At 50.2% G+C, this 25,425-nt stretch overlaps 1 protein-coding gene across 1 annotated transcript in view; it reads right to left on the bottom strand.

The window, feature by feature from the left end:
- The window catches only part of RAB11FIP4 (RAB11 family interacting protein 4), a 102,876-nt gene extending 85,100 nt beyond the window's left edge, over window positions 1-17,776 (bottom strand). Inside the window, exon 1 of the mRNA XM_036222734.1 lies at window positions 17,593-17,776. Within this exon, the coding sequence (XP_036078627.1) occupies window positions 17,593-17,751 (159 nt within the window). The 5' untranslated portion in view covers window positions 17,752-17,776. The remainder of the gene's footprint in view (window positions 1-17,592) is intronic.
- Window positions 17,777-25,425: the final 7,649 nt, after the last annotated feature.

Here is a 25,425-nt window from a genome sequence, read left to right as displayed (position 1 = left end):
AGGGAGTCACACCACCTCTCTAGGCTCCAATTTCCACATCCATAATGTACTCCCAACCAGCTCACAGAACTATTGTGAGATCAGTGAAACTGTGGCAGAGTAAAGGACATCGCAGACGGTACTGTGCCATGGAACTGCCCCCTTGCAAAAGCGCACAGAGAGGAACGTGAGGGTGAGCCCCACCGCAGCAGGAACAGGCTGAGGGGCAGCCAGCTGGCAGAGAGGCTGCAGGGCTGTCCTGCAGCAGGTTGCAGCGATAAAGGAGAGAGGTCACCAAGCCCCTTGGGAGTCCCAGGGGTGCTATGCTACCTTGGCCTTTGGTCCAGTCCCAGCTCTGCCATCAATGACCTTACTGAGTGGTCTTAGGGAGACCCTTCCCCGTCTCTGGACCTCAGTTTCCCACTTTAGAAAATGAGGGCATTGGATGACATTAATATTGAAGGTAATGTTTTCCCACGGATGTCTGGGGTGGGCATGGGGTTGAGGAGAGTGGGAAGAGAAGAAAATCAGAGAAATAGATGTAAGTAAAGGGCTGGGAGGCAAATGTCTCCATCCAACATGGCTTTATTAGAAGCTGGATAAATGGCCTGGGGACCTTGAAGTGTGATCCTGGGGAATTACTCCACCTCTCTGAGCCTTTTCCTTCCCCTCTTCTATAAAGTCAAGAAATAATGACAAGGACTAAAGCTCCAAGCGGGACACACAGATTGGTTAGTCTCCTTCTGTGCTGGGCAGCCCTGAAGTGGCTGAGATGCCCACCTCCTGTTTGACCAGGCGCCTTTGGGTACCTCAGCCCTAGGGCAGGAGTCCTGATTGGACCAAGCCAGTCGGGTGGGCTCATCCCCTTTGCCAGTGATGGGTTTAGGCGAAAGCATGTTACACATTTCTGACCAATGAGACATGAAGAAACATCTGCAGGAGGCTTCTAGAAGAGATTTCTTTCATGATGGCGGGGGCGGTGGGGAGGCAGGAGATGGACCATGGGAAGTGCTCCTGCCCTTCTCGCCCTCCTGGAGAGCAAACCCCATCTTGGGCCTCTGTGGGGACACTCAGTGGAAGGGGATTGAGTCCTGGGTGATGCCTCTGAGACCCTGAAGGAACTAGCCCTGGAGCTGCCTAACTCGGGTCTGCATGTTATGAGGAAGAATACATTTTCCTCAGTGTTTAAACCATTTTGCATTGGTTCCTGGTTCTCAGCCTGGGGACCCCCTCACTGACGGACCCCTCCTCAAGGAGTGCAGGGGTAATAGCCGGTGGTGGGAAGGTGGCTTCATGAGCACAGTAGCTCAGTGCATAACAGAGAGGGGCCGAGCGGCCAGGGTAGCCAGGTACCACCTCCTGGGCTGGAAATGCCTTCCTTTGTGAGACTCCCATCGTGGCCCAATGTCCTCAAGGGGGCCCCTCATGTATAGCCTGTGCTGCTGCTGACTAGAATCCCTTAGGTCACTCAAGAGGCCTTCACTTGGGGTCTGAATAGGAAGGAAAGGGACAGAAGTCTAGGTGGCCTCTGAGGTAGACTGGTCTCGGCATCTGTCCTTCCATCTATCCATTCTTTCAGCAAATGTTTCCTCAACTCCTTAGCTAGACTCTTCCCTGTGGGAAGACAGCTCCCAGGAAGCTCCCAGAGAAGGGACAGATGCCCTATCATATTTTTGAGTGAAGTAAAAATAGCCTAGGAACAGTCTAAAAGTATGTAGATGACTTTTAATACTGCCGCATGCCCAAGCACAGTATTATGTCACTCTTATGCTCTGGAAGTAGACAGAGTTAGGTTCAAATCCCATCTCCTCCATTTATCAACTTTGTGACCAAGGGCGACTAACTCAACCTCTCTGAGCAAGAACATCTACCTTACGGAGTGTTAGAATTTAAAGGGAACATCGAGACTTAGCCTGGAAATTGGCACAAAGCCAACTCTAGATAAATGAGTGCTCTTTTTTGGCCTCTTTTTCTTTTCTCTTTCTTTCTTTCTTTCTTTCTTTCTTTCTTTCTTTCTTTCTTTCTTTCTTTCTTTCTTTCTTTCTTTCTTTCTTTCTTTTTTAAGAGGCAGTTCATGTCTGGAAGCTGGTGATGAAGCTATTAAAATAGCTTACTTCTGTATGCTGTGATGGCCAGTCCTTTTACCTCTTCTTTCTACATTTGCTAATTAGTTGGAATTTAAAAATGCATTGGATCATATTTAAACTCAGGAGGAAAAACAATAAAGCTCTTTAAAAAATTATTCATAGCATCGTGGAGTTAGACAAGACAGAAGCCCCCATAATGTGCCATAACCACTCAAAACTCCAGCAGTCGGAGCCCAGAGGAAACAGAGGGCTTGGAGACCAGTGCCTCAAGAGAAGCTGATGCTCCTGGTCCTTGGAGCACACTGGGAAAAGTCAGGGTCTGGGTGACCTCTAAGGACCTTTCCAGGATTTTGAAGCAGGGGTCCAAGACCCCTGTGTACACTACTTGGCACTCTGGGGTGCTAGCACCAGAAGGAAGGTCAGGTGGGATAACCCTTCCTAATGAAGGTGGGTGGTGAGGCCAAGGCTGTCCTGCCTCTGGGGGAGGTTTCCTGGTCATGGGGGTGGGGAGCTCACTGTGAAAAGGGAAGGGCACCTCTCCTGGGACACTGCTTTTGGGGGAGGAATAATGCTCAAAGCACCTTGTGTCTGCCACTGGCGTGACCCCAGTGTTAGGCCGTGGGTTGGCATATTTGATCCTCAGAGCAGTCTGAAGGGTGCTACTTACTCTAGGGTGTCAGTTGGTCAGGGCCCATTATTTAATGTCAAATGGGAATGTTTGTTTGCTCATCAGAGGGGAGTTCTGTCCTGCAGGAGTTAGAAACACAATGCCTCACCAATGCTCCTTCCCAGGCTGTGGTCCCTGAACCCCACTTCTCCCATCCACCCCACACTGCTGCCCTCCAAACTGGGGTCCTGCCTCTGCCAGCCCCACCAAGCCTTATACTTACTGGCTCCATCAACTAGTCCAAGACCGGAGCAGAGGGCAGGGAACGCCAGCCCACCAGTTGCTTCAGCTGCTCAAGACCAGCTCTGTGGTCATCTGTGCCCAGAAAGTTTCAGCCTGTCAACCCCCCTGATGTACTGCTTCTGCCTTGGTTTTCCTGTCTTTGGAAGTTGGAGTCCTCCCCTGATCTGTAGCCAAGACACCAGACTACCACTTGCCGACCCCTGTCCCCCTACCTTAGACCACCTCCCATAGCAACACCGGCCTTGACCTCTCCAGGATTCACCACTCTGGGACACTGTCTGTGAGACTGCACAGGGCAACTGCGGCCCACGCACCTACCCCAGCCTGTTTTCCTTAACTTGCAACTGGGCCAAGTAGCCAACATCCCAGCATGCCTCACTCCCAAGCCTTTCTATGTTAGGGCGATGTCTCCAGTGGCCGCCCCGTTCCAATAGTTCTAGAAATGCTGGTGAGTCCCGTCTCGGAAGGAAAAGTAATTGGACTCATAAATACAGGAAAAAAAGACAAATAAAATTATTACTTTTTGAATGAGACATGATAGCTTACCTAAAAAATCCAAAAGAATCAACCAGAAAATTAATAGAAGTAATAACTGAGTTCATGCCAGTGGTGAGAGATAAGTTTACAAAAATCAATTGCATTCCCATATGCTAGTGACACATAGCTAGAAAAAAAATCAATGGAAAAAAAGTATTTCATTATCAGTAGTAACAAAACACATTAAATATTAAACAATAACTTAGCCTAATTCTAAGACATTTATTTTTAATGTTAATATTTTGCTCCTATTGGGAGAACTAAGTATATAATAAAAAGCAATATTCTCTAATTTAATAAATGTAATGCAATACAATTAAAGATCGTTGAAAAATGTGTTACATACTTAAAAATCCATAAATGGTGAAGAATATCAGAAAGCTTTTTAAAAAAGTGATGACAAAATCAATTTGTCTTGATTTTAAAGTATGCTTTACCAATAATGGTCAAAGTTTTATAACATTGCCTTAAGAACAAAGCAATCTTTGAGCATCGAAAAGAATAATGATGGTAATAGATTACAAGACACCGAAAAGAATCGGAGTCCATAGTGATGATCAGGAGAGTGGTGAAGGGAACAATGCTCTATCTCTAGAAAAAAATTACAGAATTAGAAAAATCACCATTTTGCAACCGCCAGTGTGATTTATGCAGGCACAGAGCATCGATAGGTGCTAAAACATTGTGTGGAGGCTATTGGGGAAACATATTTAAGGTACCACCACGCAGATTACTTACTCTTAAGAGGAAAGTACCATTATTTTGAACAGCTCAAGCAGACACAGCCTTAACCAACTGATCAAACTCAGCATTGCTAATACAGGGACAAAACGACATCATGTTGTCCCTTATGTGATGCTCTGAGAAGTACACACTAGCACCTTTCCTTGTCAAAAATTCAAGGAAACAATCAGACATATCCAGATTATGGGACAGCCTACAGGACAACTGGCCCAGACTTGGCAGAAAATGTCAATGTTATGGAAGCAAAAGATATCAGAAATGGTTCTAATTTCTAGGAGATGAAACAGGCATGTGACAAATGAGATGCAGTGTGTGATCCCTGATTGGATCCTGGATCAAAACAAAAAGGAGCAAGGAAAGACATTTTGAGGGCGACTGGGGAAATCTGAATATAGACTGAATATTAAATGATGTGATTGAACTACTATTAAGTCTTAGGTGTGATGTTGGCGCTTGTTTAAGCTGGAGACTGTCCTTGTTCTTATACTCTGAACTGTTTTTGGAGGAAATGTCAAGAAGTCTTCACTTATTTAAAATGCTTCCATGAAAAAAAAAAAATTAATGGAGACAGATGACAGATGATCAGTGATGGAGTAAAAGAAAAAGCAAACATGGCAAAATGCTAACAGTGAATCTAGGCGAAAGATATCTGGGTGTTCATCACGGTCTTCTTTCGACTTTTCTGTTCAAGCATTTTCACAATAAATAGTGAGAGAAAAACAACAACAAAAAAAAAACTAATGGAGTTTGCAGTTTTACTTTACAAAAAATTCAAGTTATTAATAGAACTGCATGTTGGATGAACCTCATGATAAATTCCAAATATGTAAAACTTAAATATTTTTAAAGATTGAGGATTGTAAACAAAATAGTTTATTTATTCTTGCTAGAGATGGGAAATAAGTTCCTAACTACTAAAAAATAATTATTATAATTAGAAATAATCTAGGTATGATATACTTGAAAAAATTCAAGTGTAGGAAAACTTTTGAGTAATAAATGTAATCAACAAATAAAAAAGGGAAACAGCAGAGCAAGAAAAAAATGACAGTGAAAAAATAGAAAGAACTGATTTAAAAATATAACAATCAAAATAAAAATTCCCCTTCATTAAGTGTCAAGAGATGGATATGACACTTTATGTCGAAGATACAAAGAATAAACAGCAGTATGGAAAAATGCGAAGTATTATTAACAATTAAAAATGAACAGAGCCCAGGTAGGCTGAGACCCAGCGGACACTCAGTGGTAAAGAGAGAGGCTCAGCCCAGCATGGAGTACAGACGGAAGGCTTCGACGTACCTAGGCCTCCTCCCTTGGGTCACCCCATCTCCACTCTCCCTTTGGGCCTCCCTCTGCCCACGCCAGCTCAGGCTGCTGGGAAGCCAGAGTCGACCAGCGCGGCCTAGCTTCCCTACAGCTAGGCTGGGCTCAGTGTGCTGTGCCAGGCAGAGCTGAAGATTGTGGAGATACTACAAGTGGCTGGCGGGAGGATCAATGCTGGGGCCAGGTTCAAGCAGAGGGGTGGCATGGCTCTGTCTGGGACTCTGCACAGGAAATAGCGTTAGGTTGAAAGGGACCAAAACAGCTTATACTCATTAGTCACAACTACATGCTTGTCACTGCCAAGGAAATGATGTGGATTTTAAGGCCGAGGAATACTACCGTTTAGTGCTAGTTAGCGTTTTTGTCCTGTAGAGTTGTTTCAACTTACAAATCAACAACACTATTCATAACTCTTTTGTTTTTAAAATAAAGAGCGGCTGCCTTCAGGAGGTGTCCTGAGAGTGACTGCAGGCCTGTGAGCCACCGGAGCTGTGCAGGTGTGTGAGTGTCCTTGAGCCGGTAGGTACTCTCACCTGGGATCAGGCCTCACCACCTAGTCACAGGAGACTCATGTAACGATGCTCTCTCCTGCTCGTCCCATCACAGCGCTGTGAAGTCATGCAGACAGCCAGGAAGCCGCCCTCAGACCCCGCCTTTCTCTCCATCACTCGAACATCCCTCTCCTTGCCCCTGGACTGGGACAGTGTCCCCTCGCCTTTTTTCCCCCAGCCCCACACTATCTTCAGATGGGTTTGTCTAAAATGCAACAGAGCCACGTCAGCCCTCTGCTTCGGCCTGCGGGGTAAAACCCTGTCCTCTCCATCTGCCCTCCGCCTGCCGGGTTAGCCCTGCCCCTCTCTCTGAGGGCTCCCCTCTGGCATAGCTGTCCTTCCCTTCTGCCCTGGTGGAACCTGTTCATGACCAGGCCGAACATCACTTATAGAAAGTTTTCCCATCTCCAGGCAGACTGACTCTGCTGTTTTCACACCCAACCACCTGGGCAGGCCACTAGCCCTGCCCTTCTCATAGGTGACAACCAAGATTTCTGTCGTAGAACCCCGCCCACTACCAGCAGTAAGCCTCTTAGGGGGAGGAATCTTACCCTATTCACCTGTGTACCCTTTAGCGCCAAACTTGACACAGAACAAGTGCTCAGAAAGATCTGAAAGAATGAAAACGAGTAGCCCACCCAGAAAACCTAGAGTTAGTGGTTAACTGTCATATTAACAAATAATTATGGCACTTGCTCTGTATCACGTGTGGTGTTACAGGCTTCACACATGTTGCTAATTATCCCCACTTTACAGATGTGGAGGCTGAGGCACAGAGAAGTTAAATAACTTTTCTCGGTCACACAGCTTGAAAGTGGCAGAGCCAGGTCTTAAATCAAGTATACCTGAAACCAGGACCTCACTCCCAAGCACTTCTCTGTGACGCAGAAAGTTAAAGCTGGCCTAAACTGAGGTGCCGGTGGGGGGGGCGGCGGTGGGGGGGGAGGTACTGGGAGCAAGAGAAGGTCAAGGCCAGCTCAGGCCGCAGGGCCTCAATGGCTAGGAAGAGCCTGCAGGCCAAGAAGATGGAGAAGCCTGGAGAATATGGACACAGCACAGGTGGAGGGTCCAGTTTGAGAGTCCAGCCGCGACCCCTGCCCTACATGCTGGGACTGCAGAGGCTCACTGAAGGGTGCCAAGAAGGAAACCAGAATAGCCAGAGAAATGCATGCCTCCTGGGGCTCTTCAATCATAATTTGAACAGGAAGTGGTGTTGATGCATAATTCAGGGCCTGGCTGCAGGCAGCCTCTCTCTGCTCTGAAACCTCAGCTCCTGCTGGCACCTGAAGCCTCCCATAGCGGCCATCTTCCTGGTGGCACAGTCCCAGGCAGCCCCACCTGCAGGGCTCATCTGGGGCTCCTGGCACTGCCCGCCCCCACCTGCCCTACAGATTGCAACCTACTTCTAAATACAGCTCCTGCCAGGTGCTGCTCACACCTCCACCCCAGACCATACCAGATTTAGAAAACTAGATAAAGCCTTGGATTTGACATTTTCCCAATGTCAAATTTCTGAAGCTCAGATCTGATCATTTGCCCTGTCTCCTGACCCTTGAAGTACCTGGGAGCCTCCAACAGCAGGCAGCTAAGGAGGCAGTTTTAGTACCAGACAGATCTGGGTTCATATCTCAGCTCCTCTACTTACTGTAGGGTCCTGGACAACTCACCTCACCTCTCAGGTTCTCGGGTTGCTGGGAGGATGAAAGGGAATAAGAAATAAGAAGGCAGTCAGCACAAATTGTTCCCTCGTCCTCTGTCCATAGAAAGTCACCAGTGACCGCAGGAGAAACCGTGCCCACGGTTACCAGGATCACACCTGGTAAAGTACCAGGTAGCAGAAAGGGGTTGGAGGTGCACTCCAAGGGGTGAGAGTCACAGGATGCTGACATGGTCATGGAGAAGGTGGGCAAAAGAAATGATGCCAACAGGCGCTGTGCTAGGTCTTTATATATTCTCGCCAATCCTCAAAACAGTCACACGAATAGGGGTTATGACCCCCATTTTGTAGATAAAGAAACTGATGTCCATCCATCATAATAAGCACCTATTAAATCATCTGGGCCCTCACATCTTCCAGCAGGGCCTTAGCTCTCACCAGACCTGATGATCTATGTGAGAAGAAAGCAATCATAAAAAGATAGCTACTTCCAATCAAGGTAGACATGTGCTGGGCTGTTCACTACCCATCCAAAGCCCATCTGAGCCGGCCACATAGTCCTATTTCCTGAGCCCCTCATTAGGTCACCACCTGACTCTGATTCCAGCCTGAGCTCTCATCCTCCTGCCTTTCCTGTGCCTTCGCAATATACAGCCATCTGTCACTCCCTGAAAATTCCAGTCTCCATCCCTGGACTTATGCTTAGGCCTTGATCCTGGTAGATAATCAGTGAATGTTGAGTGGTGGATGGACTGACGGGCAGGCTGGGGAGGCTGGTGAAAGGGTGGGTAAGCAGATAGGTGGACAAATCGATGGATGGGTAATGAAAGATGAATAGAGGGATGAATGGGTTGACTGCTGGGTGGACTGGCAGGTAGACAGATGGCAGGGTGGGTGGGTAGATAGATGAATAAATGGATGGATGGATGAGCAGGTAGATGGTTGAGTGAAGGGGATGATGAATGGGTAGATAAAAGGATAAGCGGATGTATAAATGAATGCATTGTTGAATGGGCAAGTAGGTGGCTGGATGGATGGGAAGAGGGAGGAATGAGTAGCAGATGGAATTCTAGAAGACAGACTTTAGCTCACTCTGTGAAAGAGAATTCAGCCAGAGTCTTGAATGGCCTTGCCTGGAGTGGCAGTGAGTCCCCATCTCTTGGCAGGGCTATTCTAGAGCAGCACAAGCATTGAATGGACCTTTTCTCCCTTTCGGTTTTTGTTTTGGTATAAATCAGCCCTCTGTCTATCTTGTCTAGGTATTGGCCTTAGCTTGGATCTCCCGGGGGATAGTGCCCACTGTAAGCCCATGTACGATAAATAAACACGATTGGAGGAAGTTGGCAATCTTTTCTGAGTTTTGTGCCACAGCACATGAGATGTGGGTTTGAGTCAAGGTCTTAGGTCTAAAGGGAACTCAGAGACCCTAACAGTTATAGTTTGGGGCATGGCTACCAGGAGGCCCACTCTCCTCCTGGATCATTAGTATACAAACTTCTGGATTCTGGCTGCTCTGCCCCCTTGGTCCCTAAGAGCCACTATGGGTAATAGTTACCTCAGCAGTGACCCCAGGGGTGGCAGTTTACAAGGAATTGGTGGCTCTGGCTAATACTCTGGGGTGGTGGGGGAGGGGGAGCTCTGGGGATCAGAAGATACTGAAGAAGGGGTGGAGACAGGAAGGGGCAGAAGGGTGCAAAGAGTCCAACTCTAAATTGCACAGGATGGCTCCAATCAGGATACCCTGGAGAGGGCTAGCGGCCATGTCAATAGCATGTTCAAACAATTAATTATGGCTCTAGCCAGTTCATACTCTGCACAGAGGACGCAAGGGGCAGCTCTCAGATTGAGAGGCTGGGCAGATGGGCAGCCAGCATCCCAGACAGAAGATGGTCAGGCAGGCATTTTGAGATGTCTTCCACCCTGGAAGATAAGATGCCCCAAGCCAGCCTAGCCGAGTCCCTGGACCCCCAACCTGAGCCTGGCTTTTAAAGTGGGCTGAATCATACTTTAATCACGGTCTATGCTTTTCCCTCACGTAAACTGCTCTGTTGTGGGCAGTGAGACCTAAGGGCGTGGTAAAGAAAGAGAAAGAGCTGAGGCTCTGCCAGAAGGAGCAGGCCTGAGGTGCATTCCTTGGACTTGTCTGTCCAGTGCTGGCGCCACACGTCCACCTGGACACCAGGTGCATCTCAGGTTTCACAGGCCAACGTGGAACTCCTGACTCCTTGTTCAGCCACCCCCATCCCTGCCTTCAAATTCTCCTTCTCTCATACCCCACTACCAATGGATTCTATTATCCAAACCTGGCCACTTCACCTCTGCTTCCCTGCTCTGTGCCTCCAGCATCTTACTTGGAAGAAGTGACAGCCTCCCTACTGCTCTCTCTGTCTCCCCGTACCCACTCTGCTGCCCAGCCTCCTGCCCCCTCCCTTCACTGCTCTTTGTCCTAGCAGACTGACTGCTGTGCCTCTAACCCCCAGGTCCCCTCCTGCCTCTGCCTGAATCAGCCGCCACAGAGATCTGCAAGGTGCAGTCTCCATTTCATTCCAGTCTTCACCTAAATGTCCATCTATGACAGAAGAGGCCTTCCATGGTCATTCCAAGGTCAAAAATATTCTATCGGTTTTTGTTTCGTTATTTTGTTTCCTCCTAGAACCTAACACCGCTGGCTGTAATTTTGATGCCTTTGCCTGTCTCTTTCCCAGCCCATACTCCCCACAATCCGAATGCAAGCTCCTGGTCACTCCTGTTTCTCAGTGCCTGGAAAGGTTTGGGTTTATCGTTTTGGCATATACAAGATGTTAATGGGAGAAACAATTTTTTCAGTCTTGAAAACATGTATTAAGACAACCACCGAATGCAAAAGGTATTTCCATTAAGACCACTCTATAAAAACTTTGGAGAGTTTGGCCAGTCCTTTGGGGTGAGGGGGAGGACAGCAGTTAACCCAGGCATGGCACTTATTCTTTTTCCAGGCCAGCAGGCATTTCCCCCTCCCTCCTGCCTGGGTCTCGCTCGCCCTCTCTGTCAATCTCAGCCAGCTGTCAGCCTCCCCTTCTGACTCCATCTGGTGGGACTGCTCAGGGTCTGGGGTGGGGGTGACCACAAGGTGGGCCAAAGGGGCCACTGCAGCTGGAGGCAGAGGAGCCCAGCCCCACCCGGGCCATACACACTCACTGCAGGGCTGGTGCAGACACCAGCTCCCGATCCCATGCTAATGGACCTGTGAACACAGGTGTTCCTGTCTGCACCAAGTTGCACGGGGTGGGGCACCTGGGTGGGGCCCGCCAGGCACACAGCGGCTGCACTGCCCTCCAAAGCAGGGTTGACCAGTGCAGATGGTGGTGGAGCCCCAGCCTATGGAAAGAGGGGCGGTCTCTCAGCCTCCTACCCCACACCCACCAGGCTCCTGAGATCCCAGCTCCTGCCTTCCAGCTCTGGGAGGCTTGCAGGCATCCTCCAGTCCGACCTCTCTCCTGGCTCTGCCACTGCAGCCGTCAGCCGCAAGCTAAGTTCTTCTCCCTCTGCTCTGCTTCCACCATCGCCCCTGTCTCCTTTTCTCTTCTTTGCCTTTTTTGTCACTCTTCCTGGATCTAGGGAAGTTTCCTGGGCCTCAAAGTTGGGCCCAGGTCAGAAAGCCATTTTGCCCACCCAGCCTGGTAACCCTGAGCCCTTTGTCATCCACCTGTAAAAAGAAGGGGGAGAGATGAATCCTCTATTCATAGGGTGAATACCCAGAACCTAAGGGAGCTCAGTCAATGCTTTGAGATTCTCCACCTACTGAAACCCCTCTGAAGGTGTCTTGCTGTTTGGAAGGCCTTACCAAGGGAGGCATGGATTGTACTTGCTCCCCACCAGGCCTTCCCCAACCTGGAGCTTCCTTCTGTAGAACAGGAGTCCCCAACTCCTGGGCTGTGGACCAGTACCAGTCCGTGACCTGTTAGGAATAGGGCTGTGCAGCAGGAGGTGAGCAGTGGGTGAAGCTTCATCTGTATTTACAGCTGCTCCCCAGTGCTAGCATCACCGCCTCAGCTCTACCTTAGATCATCAGGCATTAGATTCTCATAGGAACACTGGTTTCTGGTTACAGAAAGGTTGGGGACCACTCCTCTAGAACCCAGGGTCTTGGGAATGAAGCTATAACTCAGTGAGGTTTTGCCACATGGATTCTGGCTAAGAATATCTGACAAGATGGACCAATCCCTGTGGGCTTTCTTCACATGCCCCTCTTCCTAGCACAGCCAAACTGTGACGCAGGCATGCCAAGGGTGCTGGTATCCCAGCTAGGGCTTGCCCCTCCCAGACTTTGGTGCCCAGGGCTTACTGCCTTGTGCTCACTCCCCACTCCCAAGGGCCCTCAGCCTCAGCCCTTGCTTCCACAATGACCTCCAACCCCAGGAGCACTGAGTTGTATCCAGATGGGACAGAAACACAGGAAGGAGGTCTTTTTGAGCCCATTTCTGTCCTATTCCCCTCCCATGGGCCACAGGTACTTCTGCCTTTCCTGTGAGGTTTGGAGCACCTGGGCTTTCCTTCTGTTTTGCCAGTTCTGTAGTCTGTATCACATCCCCATTAGCTTGGGGCACACAGAGGAGGCCTGTTCTCCAAAACAGCCGTGAATCCTATCATTCAGGAGTGACTTCTTGGGGCTTCACAGGCCTTCTGGGCCCCCGCCAATTCTGTACCCTCTGCCACTACCCAACTCAGGACCCTCTTCCTCTCTGACCATGTGTCACAGCCCCTCCCGGGTCCAGCCTCTGTTGTCACACACACATTTGACCTTGCTGACTCGATCTTCTCACCATCCAGAGAACGGCTGAACCTTCCCTGACCTGGCCCCACCTCCCCCTCGAGTCTCTCCTCCTGCTACTTCCCCAGTAACAGGGCTTACTTTCCAAGCTCCAGCCACATGAAGGAACACGGTTACTTCTTCCTCAACATCCAATCACCCTCCTTCTGGGAAGAACTAAGCTTTAGTTCAGGGTTCTCCTGTCCTTGGCAGCCCAAGTATCTCAGAGGTAGACCCCAACCTTGGGGCTGGCTCCTGATCAGTCTCGGCCCATTCAAGCACGACCCATTTGCCAGCTCAGACCCCCTGCTGAAGCTTGGTGGCACCGGTATCTCTCTCATGGTAGCCATTAGTCTAGAGGAGATGGGGACCCTCTAGACTAATTGGGATCCTTATTTTGTCTCCTGCTCAATATTGACAAGGAGGCATGGTGCCCCAGGGCTTCTGGCCACCTCCACAAGGTAGCTGCAAAGGAGAGAAATTACAGACTAGTCCCGGATTGGCTAGAGCTGAGTTGCCTCCCTCATATAAGTCACAGTCCCCTTTGGGATGTTGGAGTGGGCCTCCAGCAGGAAGGACAAGATGGTGCTGTGTAAACAGATGACAGAGACACCACTAAGCTACTTCTGTTTCCATTTTTCTAGCAAGAAGGTTGGTTTTCAAACTGGAAAAAGGAGAACATGTAACAGGGAATGTGGTACAAGAAGTCTCTAGCTGTCTTCAATGTCTTCCATTCCCACACTGCTAGAAGGATGCAAGAAGGGGCTGAAGACCAAGCTGGATAAGGAGGGTGGGCTGAGAGTATACGAGACTGGTCCCAGATCTTGACCTCAACCCCAAGGAAACCCCCCCTGTCCAGAACAGCCTCTCAAAGATGCTTGTGTTTAAAATATAATAATAGCGGCGGTGGTGGCGGCGGCGGCAGCAATTCTGACAGCAGGTCTCCTCTGTGCAGATACTGAACTAAGCGCTTTACAAGTCTTAACTCATTCAAGCCCCACCAGAACCCTGTGGAAGGGGGACTATTATCATCCCATTTTATGGATGAGAAGACAAAGGCTTAGAAAGGTTAGGGGCAAAAAAGCAAGACATCAGAGGTCAATATAGGTTCAGGGCACTGGGCCATCATTTTATGAACTTGCCATAGACTTTCAGGGCTGGGACAGTGGTGTTCTCCCAATCTTTACATTCTTTTTAAGGCCAAGCTTTGTGTTTCACATATTACTTATGTTTCCATCAAATTTCCTTGTCTTCTCTTTTCCGCTAGGATTCCGTAAATTATTAACTAAAGTCCATATTTTATTCAGACTTCCTTAGTTTTTACCTAATGTCCTCTTCTTGTTTCAGGATCCCATCCAGGATGCCATTCCATTTAGCTCCCATGTCCCCTTAGGCTCTGCTTGACTATGAGTTTCCCAGACTTTCCTGGGCTTTGATGACCTTGACAGGTCTGAGGTATACTAATCAGGTGTTCTGTAGAATGTCTCTCAGCTGAGATTTGGCTGTTTTTCTCACGACCAGACTGGGGTGATGGTTTTAGAAGATCATAGCGATAAAGCACCATTTTCATCACATCATATCTACCTAACGCATTACTGTTGTTGACCTTGATCCCCTGGCTAAGGTCGTGCTTGTCAGGCTTCTCAACTATAAAGTTACTCTTCCCATACTGTGTTCTTTAGAAGGCAGTCGCCACACACAACTGACACTCAAGAGGTGGGGAGTTATGCTCCACCTCCTTGATGGAGAATTATCTACGAAAATTATTTGAATTTCTTCCACATGGGAGATTTTCCTAGTATTTATTTATTCATTCATTCAATCGTTTCTTTATATTGGTATGGCCTCGTGAATATTTATTTTATATTTTGCAACCACTATATTTTGATTTTTGCAAAGTATTTAATTCTGGTATCCCTGGTATTCTCGGGGTAGTTGGTAAATAGTGGATAATCAGCATTCACTGAATACTATATCTAATAAATGGTGGTTGTCCACCCTGGAGCACCAGTGGGCTGGGAAATCAAGGTCTCTGCCTGGTTTTTAAGTGAATGAAATAGAAATTGTTGAGTACATAGCATTCTGAAGGGACCCCTCTCTGCAAGGAAGTGACATGCCTATTTTGTAATGCATATGTGAATTCAGTGTGTAGTGAGTAGGGATGCAAAATGTATTTCTGGGGTCTCAGTCAGTGACACAGCGCGAGCAGAAACACACTCTATGAGGCCCTGTCCGTGGTCCTGCCCTGCATTTCCAATCAGTCCCAAGGATTCAGACAACAAGCATCAGCTTCTCCAACCTACAGGCAGCATAGCATCTGAGAGAGACAGAGGTAGGATTTGAAATTCTATTGTGTTACAATGGGATGAAATGAACAGGATGAAATTTAACAGGAATAAGAACTAAATAACAGGTTTAGATTGAAGAAATTACTGACACAGACAACAGGCCTGATCTCTTCAACAAGTCAGAGTTATTAAAATAAAAAGAATTATGTTACAGTAAGACCTAAGGATCACAACAACTGGATACATTGCACAATTCTGGACAGGAAACTGGTTTAAACAAAACAGCATAAATGGACATTTTGGGGCCAAATAGAGAAATGTGAATAAGATCTGCATAGTAAATGAGACGAGAATTTATTAAAGCAGGAAAATGCTGAACATTTACTGGAAAAAAATCAGGTTACAAAACAGTATGCACAGTATGATCTCATTTTATGGAAAATCTCTTCATATAAGCATAGAAATAGCTCTGGAAGCATGTGACCAAGGTGTCACAGTGGGGCTCCCTGGGAGATGGGAACATGACACTTTTATTTTTGCTTGTCTATATTTCTAATTTCCTACTGTGCCATGAGCTGCTTCTGCAATGATATAAAATTATGCTTTAAAAAGAAAGAAATCACTGACCCTCCTCCAGGATAGAAGGGAATCCTGGCTTGGCACAGGTTTAAAGAAAGATCCCTGAGGGTTTTGATGGCTAGAAACTTAATATGAGTGGAAAGTGTGATACACTGTTTAAAAGGTAACCTCACTCAGAGCTGTCTGCAGTGTGAGGTGCTGGGGCTGAAACAGTCCTGGGGAACTCCTGATCCAGACCCCCCGTATTGTTATTAGGAAAACAATTAGTCAGTGGCAGCTCTGGGGCCAGAACCAGAGGTTTGGCCCCTGCTGGGTTGTATGGAAATGGTTTGGGCTTCAGAAATAGGGGTATTTGGCCTGGAGAAGGGAAGATGGGAGGAAGTGAAGGGGACAGGAGCACTGTTTTCAAATATTTAAAGGCTGCCATGCAGAAGAGAGACCCCATGTGAGTTCCTGTGCAGAACCACAAGACAAATAGGTTTGGCTCTAGAGTGTATGAGAGAGAAGGGTCTAACAACAGGAGTTGTCCAGCTCAGGGATAAGGTGGTGAGGCATGCTGGGGGCTCACGGCTGAGCCTGCACGGCCTCCTGCCAGAGACTGCGGGGAAGCCCTTCCCACCACTGAGTCTCTGCAGTTCTGGACCTCCAGGTTCCAGCCAGAGCCAGTGGCTTTTTCTCCCCTGCAGCCTGTGTCCTGAGGAGCTGGGACTCTCCACATACCAGGGGGACTGCCCAGATGAGAGAAGGGGACTGGCTGGCCTTTGGGGGAAGGAAAAGGATCAAGGTGGCTGCAGGAAATGCCCCTGAGCAAAGCCCTGCAGAGTAGGAGGGTGGGCCACAGCCTGTAGAAAGGCTTGGTGGGCACTGACAAGAACTGCAGCAGTGAGCTTCCTGGGATAGGGTACCCAAGCTCTCAAACTTGACACTTGCCTCATTCTCTTCCACCTACTGCTCCCAGGAACTCTCAAGTCCCCACCATGCCCATGTGTCATGGAGATATGATTGTCATCTCCCACTTGCAGCTGACAGGAAGGCATGGATCCAATGTAGCTATGCCCTGGCTTCTCCCATGTTCTGAAATGCTAGGCCTGAGCTGTCCCAGGAACAGAATGCCAGCGAGCGCCCATTTGAGTCCTGTGGTCCCATGTACCCCATGCAGAGCCTGAGGCCTTAGGTGGTCTTGGAAACTCACTACTCAGGGCTTCTGTCCTCTGACCATTTCAGAGGGGGCAGTAGCACGAGGATGGGGATTCTCACCTGCCAGGTGGGTACCTTGCCCTCTCCCAGACATAGTTACCAGTCCCTGTGCCCAAAGCATAAGAGGACACTAATCTATGAGGCATTTATTGCTATTCTTCTGCTCACCGCACTAACAACACCTACCCTCTGATTCCAGCCCTAACCACCAACATAACTCCTCTTTTCCCCAAATAGATGCAGGCCCCCCACAGGAAACACTGCTCAGCTGCCGCTCCCCGAGGTTGGCTCTCACAGGCCTGCAGCAGCCGGCACAGCCAGCTGCCAGCCAGGCCTGTACATCAAGGCCTGAATGGGGTGTCACCAGGCAGGCACTGGCCCAAGAATCCAGTATGACCCGCGAGCAGACACCCCCTTCTCTGTTCTACGCAGGGGAGTGCAGTCAAGGAGGGGGGCTGCAGAGCACCCCTAGCTGTCCTCTCCACCCCTTGGCTAGGCCTAGTGGGTCGCGCGCCTCCCCACTGAGTCCTGGAATTCGCGCACAGGAGCAGGGGTCCTGAGGCCAGGTTTCCCCCCAAACACCGAGTGGGTTGCAGACCAGTCAGAGGAGCCAGCACTGCGGGGGAGGAAAGGTGGGCAGAGAGGCCACCCTGGGTGTGACGCCTGACGCTCGCGGCACGGATGCTAATGGTGGAAAGCGAGCGTCCCACAGGAGAGGGGAAGCCCCGGGGCGCGAGGTCCTCAGGTCAGACGGGGGAGCAGGAGGTGGCACTGGCAGGCGGGAGTCCTCGCGGGGTGAAAGCCACCGCCTTGGGCAGGAGGAACGGCAGGGAAGCTGGGGGAGGGGATTCAGAGGGGGTTCGGAGGCCGGCGCCGGGAGGAGGCGGGGGTGAGGGAAGACGGAGGCTCCGGGGACGGGGCGCGGGCGCGCACCCGCGGCCCCCTTACCTCCTCGCCCTGGCCGAAGCGCAGGCCGAGCGCCGCGACGCGCTCCACGCGCAGGAAGCCGTCGGGGTCGCGGCCGCACACCTCGAACACCTGGCGCAGGCGGCGCACCGAGCGCAGCAGAGCCGCGGGGGCGCCCGCCCAGCCCGCGCCGCCCGCCATCCGGGCCGGCCCCGCAGCTAGCCGGAGCCCCGCGCCGCTCGCCGCGCCCGCCGCCGCGCGCCCCGCGCCGCCGCCGCCATCGCCGCGCGTCCGCCGGGGCCGCCGGCCGCCGCGCGGGTCTGCGCCGCGCAGCCTCCCTCCGCCCGGGGGCGGCGGCCGTGTCAGGCGCGGCGCCGCAGCCCCGCCGCTCGGGGCGGGCGGGGCGGGCGGCGGCGGCGCGGAGGCTGCAGACAAAAGCAGCCGCGCCGCGCCGCGCGCCGGGAGCCGCTGCCGCTGACTCAGTTTCCCTCGCGTCCAAGCACGAAAATCCCGGAGGGTGGAGGCGCGACAAGTGTCCGTGAATTCGGAGCTGCCCAGAGTCCCCGCCCCGCCTTTGGAGAATTTCGTTATGAGGCCTGAGCCCCGGTCCATCCGCGTCGGAATCCAACAGCCTCTCATGCGCCCTCAGTTTCCCTACCCACGGCCAGCCCATCTCTGTGCCCTTTGTGGGTACCTAGCAGTACCTAGTGGTCAGTGTGTCCAAGGTAGTTCGTATTTTAGCGTATTACATTCATCATTGTTACGTTCCTCTCCAAGGAAGCTGAGACCCAGAGAAGTTGAACTACTTACCCTAGGCCACACAGCTTGTGAGCGTCAGGGCAAGGATTCCTATCCAGTCTAGATCTAGGCTCCCTACTCCCTACTTAACCTTATCCACGCTGCCTTGGAAAGAACAGTCTCCAGATGTAGGACCACAGAGTCTCCGCCTCCCCTGCCTCCTCCCCTACCAGCAGCACTCTGAGGCCAGCTCTGGGTACAGAGAGGAGTAGGAGGAAGAACCCTGGGATAGAGAGAAGACCAGGTGCACACAGGAGGAAGCAAGGAAAAGCAAGGGCCTTCCACTAGGCATGTCTGTTGCAGGGCCCAGGAACACCCGACACCTTAGAGTGTCCCTGCCTTTGTCCGGGTTCCCACCCTCATCTCTCCCTGGCAGCCCTGATGCCCAAGCTCAGAGCCCAGCAGAGAATCTCAGCCCTAAAGACTGGCAGAGCCTCCAGGCCTGGACCTTAGCCCCCTTCCAGTAGTGCTCGGCTGACCCTCCAGCGCAGCTCCTCAGTCCCACACCCAGCCTTGCCTGGGGGCCCTGCAGAACTTGGCCTGGCTCTCCTCTCATCCCTCTACCTTGTTGCTCAGCATGCCAGACCCTTGTGGCACCAGGTGTCCCCCACCCTAAGACAGGCCTCCACTGAGCCCAACCCCACTCACACTTTTCAGCTCAGTTCAGAGGTTTCCTACTCCAGGAAGCCTTCCCTGATGGCACTCCATCTTGCCAATTAGTCGGTTCTGGCCCTTCCTCAAGATACCTTAGTTTTATAATTCTCTGTTGGGGCGCCCGTTTCCCCAACCATTCTAGGAAACCCTCCATGGCAGTTTGTGTCTTAATCACCTTCTTGTCCCTGGCCTCTAGCCAGGAGAGGGTCCAGAGAAAGCCCTTGCCCAGAGGAGATGAGGCCATGCCTTATCATCTTTAGGAGCCAAGAGCGGTGCAGGGAATCAAACAGTGGGTCCAGGGTGGCTGGGGCCCAGTTCTGCGCATGCGCCGTCTGGCATCCGCTCCCTGGGCCAGTTTCTACCTCTGTGGTCTCCTGCTCAACTCCAAATATATGCTACGCAGCAGCCATCATGTGGCTTCAGAATGCTAGGTTTCCTTCTCTCCAGCCCCAGCTCCAGGGATGAACTTGGCCTTTAGCCACCCTTTACCCCTTGACACATTAATTCCTACAGGAGCACCTCCTGGGAAAGAGAGATGTGTGATATTGAGAATTGGAGAGTACTAGATATGGGGAACGGGGAAAGGGAGGCTGTGGGGGCTGGGTGGGGATGTTCTAGGGGTGGGCGTCTCTGCTAGCTGGATGCCCCTCAGCAAGAAACTAACATTTTTGAGTCTCAGTGTCCTTATTTCTACAATGGGGATAATAATAGCGACTCTCAGGAGTGACTAAAGATTAGAACTAATGTATGCAAAATGATGTATGCATTGCTTCCCTGTCTACCTGTCCTGTGAAATGAAGAAGGAAGTGAAGAATGAATGGGGAGAGCTGGGGGAGGGGAAGAAGCTGGCTGCTGGAGGTCCAGCCAGCCCACTGGCCCTGGCAGGAGGTAGAGAGTGGAAGCTGGGAGCCGCTGCCTGCCCAGGGACTCTCACTCATTCCTGCAAAGTCAGCTCATGCACTTTTTCTCCCACTCAAGAGGCTCAGCACATCAAGGAGATAGGCAGGACCTGGGGCTGACCCCTGTTGGGAGCTGCCAAAATGGCTCTCAGAGCCCCTAAAAACAGGGCCTAGGAGAGCTGGGAGACCTCACCCTCAACTGGCAGAGGTGGGGCCTCAGATCTGAGTGTGAACAAATCCCAGGTGAACCACGCCCACAACCAGATTTGTGGTTCTTCTCCCAAAGACAGAATCATGTCAAATTCAAAAGTCCCCTCCTTAGGGGAGCCCTCCCTGACCCCTGACTCCTTGCCCAGGTCCTTCTGCAATTTTACTGCTGCTGGGTGATGGCCACCTGCCTTCCCCACCAGTCGTGGCCTTGGGACTGCTTCTGTTGCTTACCACTGCGCTGCAGAGGCCCGCAGGGCACATCACAGGCACTCTCTCTGGGTTGCCACGTTCTTTTTGTCGAATGCCTGGGGGATGGAGAAAGAAGAGCAGCCAAGGTCTCTTTCCTTGCTGGACTGAGAGAGCTGGGCAGTCATGATGCAGTGTGATCTGCATTGAAGGCCCAGGCTCTGGTTGCTCAATAGGCCTGCTCAGGGTTTAGAAGGACCTTCTGAGATGATGTGATTTTCAAGGTTTCTAGGTTGTTAGAAGTAGACCTGGCATCAGATCCCAGGGCTCCTCACTCCTTGTCCTGAGAGCTCAAAGTGCAGCCCCAATAGATGTGGCAAGGGAATACCCACAGCAAGGCCCACCTGTAGGCTTGGAGCCTTAGGGTGGAGGGGTTCGCCCTAGGGAGGCAAGAGGCCCCTTTGGGGTAGGGGTAAGCAAGGAAGCTGGGAGCTTCCCTCCTCCTTTCTTCTTACAAGTGATCTCCAAAACCTGAAGCAGCCTCAACTGGAACATCTGGGAAATATCCTTGAAAGAAGCAGCTAGGATTCTGGCCCATCCTCTAGGGAGAAACACAAGTGTAAGCAGGTGGATCCCCTGCTGAGAATCCAGGGGCAGGCTTAGGCCTCTCCTGTTTCTATCTCTCGCTCCTGTCTGGGAGCATCCCAGCTCCCTCCTGCCTCCTGCTTGGGGCACTTTTTCACTCTTACCCCCTCTCCCATCCCACTTTCTGGCCAACTCTCATCCCTCCTGATTTTGTGGAAGTGGCACCTTCTGCAAGAAGCCTTCCCTGACCACATCTTTCCCACCTTGACTGCCTCTGGCTTATGCTCCTGTAGCATTCTGTGCAGAGAGGTGACAAGTGCAGAGTGTGAAGCCACCCTACAGACGGGGTTAAGGCTATTGTGAGGGTCAAGTGAGTTGATATATGTAAATGCAAGACCATTGCCACAGGTAGTAAGTACTAGCTTTTGTTGTGACTGTCCTGTCATCTCTCCTTTTATTTATCAAGAGCATCTGGAAACAAGTATGAAAGGCCACACAGTGACTACAAGGTCCTTGAGGGAAAGGATGACTGTGTCATTTTTCTTTTGATTTTCTAGCTCTAGGTCCTAGCATAATGCCCAATATACACAATTAAGGTCTCTGAAGAAATACATTAAAGAAGGAATGGGCAAATATGGTGTGGTAGGCTGAAATATGGCCTCCTGAAAGGTACCCACATTCTAATCTCTGGGACCTATAAATGTTACCTTATTGGAAAAAGAGTCTTTGCAGATGTTATTGAATTAAGGATCCAGAGACGAGATTATCCTGGGTGACCAAAGGGCTCTAAATGCAAGCACACTAATCCTCATAAGAGGAAGAGGCAGATTTGACACAAACAGAAAAGGAGGCAATGAGACCGTGGGGGCAGAGATCAGAGGGATGCAGCCATAAGCCATGGGATGTTGGCAGCGCCCAGAAACTGCAAGAGGCAAGGGAAAGACTCTCTTCTGGAACCTCTGGAGGGAGTATGGCCCTGCTGACTCCTAGATTTCAGACTTCTGGCCTCTATAACTGTGAGAGAATTAGATTCTGCTGCTTTAAGCCCCAAGTTTGTGGTAGGTAGTTGTAGTAGCCACAGCAAGCCAATACATACCGGATAAATACCATGTGTAAGTTATGAATGATTATTAAGAGCCACGCTTTGGAATCCAAAACAGTGAAGCTGGGCACCCAGGTCTGCTTCCCATTTGCCCTATGACTCTGGACCAGTAAATGTCTCTGGGCCTCAGTTTTCTGATTTCTAAAGTGGAGATAGTATTTCCTCACTTGCAGAGGTCCTACAGGTTTTTCATGAGCAAACGAATGCAACATGCCTCACGAAGTGCCTGGCATGGCACTTGGCAGGAGGTAGTTATCATATGTGTCAGCACAGAGAGGTTTAGAACCAGGCTGAAAGGAGGAAGCATTTCCGATTTTCACCTACAGGCCTTGACGCCATTGTCCATGTCTGGAACTGGGGCAAGAGTCAGTTTCTTCCTGCTCACAACCCGCTGGGGTGTTTTTAACCATGCATAATTATCACTCTGGAGAGGAGGAGGGTGGTGTGAATCCATTTGTCTTCTCACCTGTCCTAAAATACTCTCAGCCAGCAGAGACCCAGCATAGCATGCTTGCAGACGTAGCCAGCGCTGAGGGGACTACCAAGGACCCTGACAGGACTGGGGTGTGTCCAGGGTGAGCAGAGCTTCTGGAGATCCCGTCCTTCCTCGTTCCATGGGGTGCCTGGAAGCCAGAGGTTTTTCTCACCGCAGGTGTCTATCCCTCAGAAGGGAGAGGGACCACTGACTGCTAACATTCCTTTCAGGATTCTAAGAGAATGCCAACACCTTACTTATGCTACCCAACTGGGCTCTGTCTGCATCCTTTCACCAGACACAAAAATGGCTCCTAAAAGTGGCTTCTGGTCGAGGCACCAGCACTCACCTCTGGGCTTTTCACCGTGTGGGACGTAATCTCCTGCCGCGGGTCCCTCACCTACCGGAAGTCCACGCAATCTGCACATTCTCCAGCTTCCAGCTTTCTCTGCTGCCCCCTGCCGCCGAAAAGAAAAACTACGTCTTCAGCATGGGCAGCAAGCAGGCAGCCCTTTCCAGTTAGATCGCATCCCGCGCCCTCCGTTCTGAGACACGGCAGAACATCAACGCGATCTACCACGCTGTTACATACTTACTGACTGCACATTCACTAACTCTCGGGAGTTGTGTGGCATGGGGATCGGTTCCAAGACAATAACTCAACATGGAGTGGATCGAGGAGATGCCCAGCGCGCCTTTCACATGTAATTCCCTCTACCTAGAATGTCCTCCCTTCCCAGAAACCCCATAGTTACCCTTCAAATGCCACCTTCTCCAGGAAGCCTCCTCTCAGCGAGTTGCCCTCACTATTCTCCTCTCATAGAATTCCGCGTGGACTCTCCTAGACTGTTTGCATGATGTTCAGGGATGCCCTTCCCACCCACTTCTCTTCCTCTTGGGCAGATTGCATAACACCTCTGTGCTTCATTTCCCTCACCTTAAAATAGAGTTAATAATAGCCCTCCCATGGGGCTATTGGAGACAACATAATTGATGTGTGGAAAGCCCTGGGCATGCCTCCTGCCTCAGGAAGGAGTAGCTAGCATTGTTACAGAGGTCAGAGGAAGGGTCACCCCTGAGAAAGGAGAGAGCGGAAGTGAGGCTGCGAAGAGCTGAAAGGTCTTCCCTTTCAGCTGGGTCGCCCAAGAAGTTGGGCCCCAAATGGTAAAATCTATATAAAAGAGTACGTGTGTGTGCACGCACACGCGAGACCCCTGGATGAATGCGCACAGCATAGCACTGGAGTCATCGGATGAGAGCGTGGCCCGCACGCTGATATCGACTCTCCCTTCTTGGTCTTGGGACGATCCCTACAGTGCTGGGGTTGTGAGGAGCAGAAACACAGACCGTCTGGTAGTCTTACCGATCTGATCACTATTTTCAAGGCTAAATTCCTAGATGTAGTATTACTGGGGCAAATGGTGTGGATGTTTCTAAGAAAGATGAGGCCCAGGGCACCAGTGAGCGCATCGCACCGCACTCTTACCCAGCACCACGTATTAGTTACATACATCTCCCTTTGCTGCTTTGACAGATGAAAACTGTATTTCGCTGTTTCGGCTTCCATTTTTTTTTTTTTCCTCACTAATGAGTGTGATGACATTTCCATCAGATAGTAATTAGCAATTGGTACAGTAGCTCCTTTCTGTGGATTAGCCATTTATGTCTTCTGCTCATTTTCCCCCCTACTTGGGTCTTTTAAAATTCATTTTTATGAACTTTTTATAATGAGAGAAATTTTCCTGTTCATTAGCCTTAAAATTTAGGTGTGAGTTTTCTGTAGTCAACACGCAATCTTTCGGAGTTCTTTCACTGCTTTAGGCTTATAAAAGTCCTTCTCTACTGTGGGAGTCATTTGTGTTCCTGGCCAACATTTGCACTTCTTCTGGATAGAGAAGGATATCTCTTTCTGACCCTTGTGCTTTCGTGAAGCTGTGTGACAAGTTCTGGCAGTGACTGTGAGCAGAAGTGACTCCACATCTGGCCTCGGACCTTTAATTGCTAATGCGAAGCCCCCCCAGATGCGGGGCTGTCCAATAGCCACGTGTAACTGTTCACATTTAATTTAAATTTAATTTAAAAAGTTAGCTCCTCGGTCTCAGTAGCCACATGTCAAGGGTTCGACAGCCCCATGTGGCTGTCATCACTGGATTGGGCAGCGCAGGTATGGGACAGCCCCATCATCCCAGCGCCGGGCACTGCGGCCTCATCACTCCCCCTGCATTTGGATCAGTCTGGGCCCCTGAGAACAGGGTGAACAGAGCCCCCTGCCGACCAGTGATGGACGTAGCAGCGGAGAGAAAAGCTTTTGTGGCTTTTAAGCCAATGAAATTTTGGGGTAACTGGTGCTTTTTTAAACCATAGCATAATCTCCACCTTTTAGCCTGTTCCACACTACTCATCTAGTATAATTACCATGATCAGTTTTGAATATTTAAAATTTCTAGTTTTTACCTAGTAAGAAAGGTTTCCAACTACATTCCCGCTCCCCGCCCCCTCCCCCCCTCCCCCCAACCCCCGCCGCCCCGGCCATGCTTTCTTGTTTATCCTACAAGGTGAAGCTTTGGATCGTTTTGTTTGGGACACATTCTCTCCCAGTATGGATCTTGGGAATTGTGTTAAATTAGAACATTCATTTGGGGAAGACTGAAACTCTACGATATTCAGTTTCCCCGTCCAGGACTGTGGTCTTACTTCCGCGTGCTTGGCTCCCTTCTGCCCCGCCCTCTCGCGTGCCTGTCTGCTGAGTGGGCTGCATAAGCAGCAGCAGGAGGAAAATAAGGATGACAGTGAGTTTTATAAAGCAAAATTAATTCCCTTCAGAGAACTGTACTTTATCTTGAGATTCTTTCCCTCCCTACTCTTACGGGGTTGAAATGGCATTTTTAATATAAAAAGACTGCTACTAGAATTCTTTTTGCTTTTTTTCTAAACGTACACGTTGACAAAATACATTTTGGAAATTT

This window comes from Rousettus aegyptiacus, unplaced genomic scaffold (assembly GCF_014176215.1).
Source record: "Rousettus aegyptiacus isolate mRouAeg1 unplaced genomic scaffold, mRouAeg1.p scaffold_m13_p_6, whole genome shotgun sequence".
NCBI lineage: Eukaryota > Metazoa > Chordata > Mammalia > Chiroptera > Pteropodidae > Rousettus > Rousettus aegyptiacus.
This window is presented reverse-complemented; position numbering and strand designations above follow the sequence as displayed.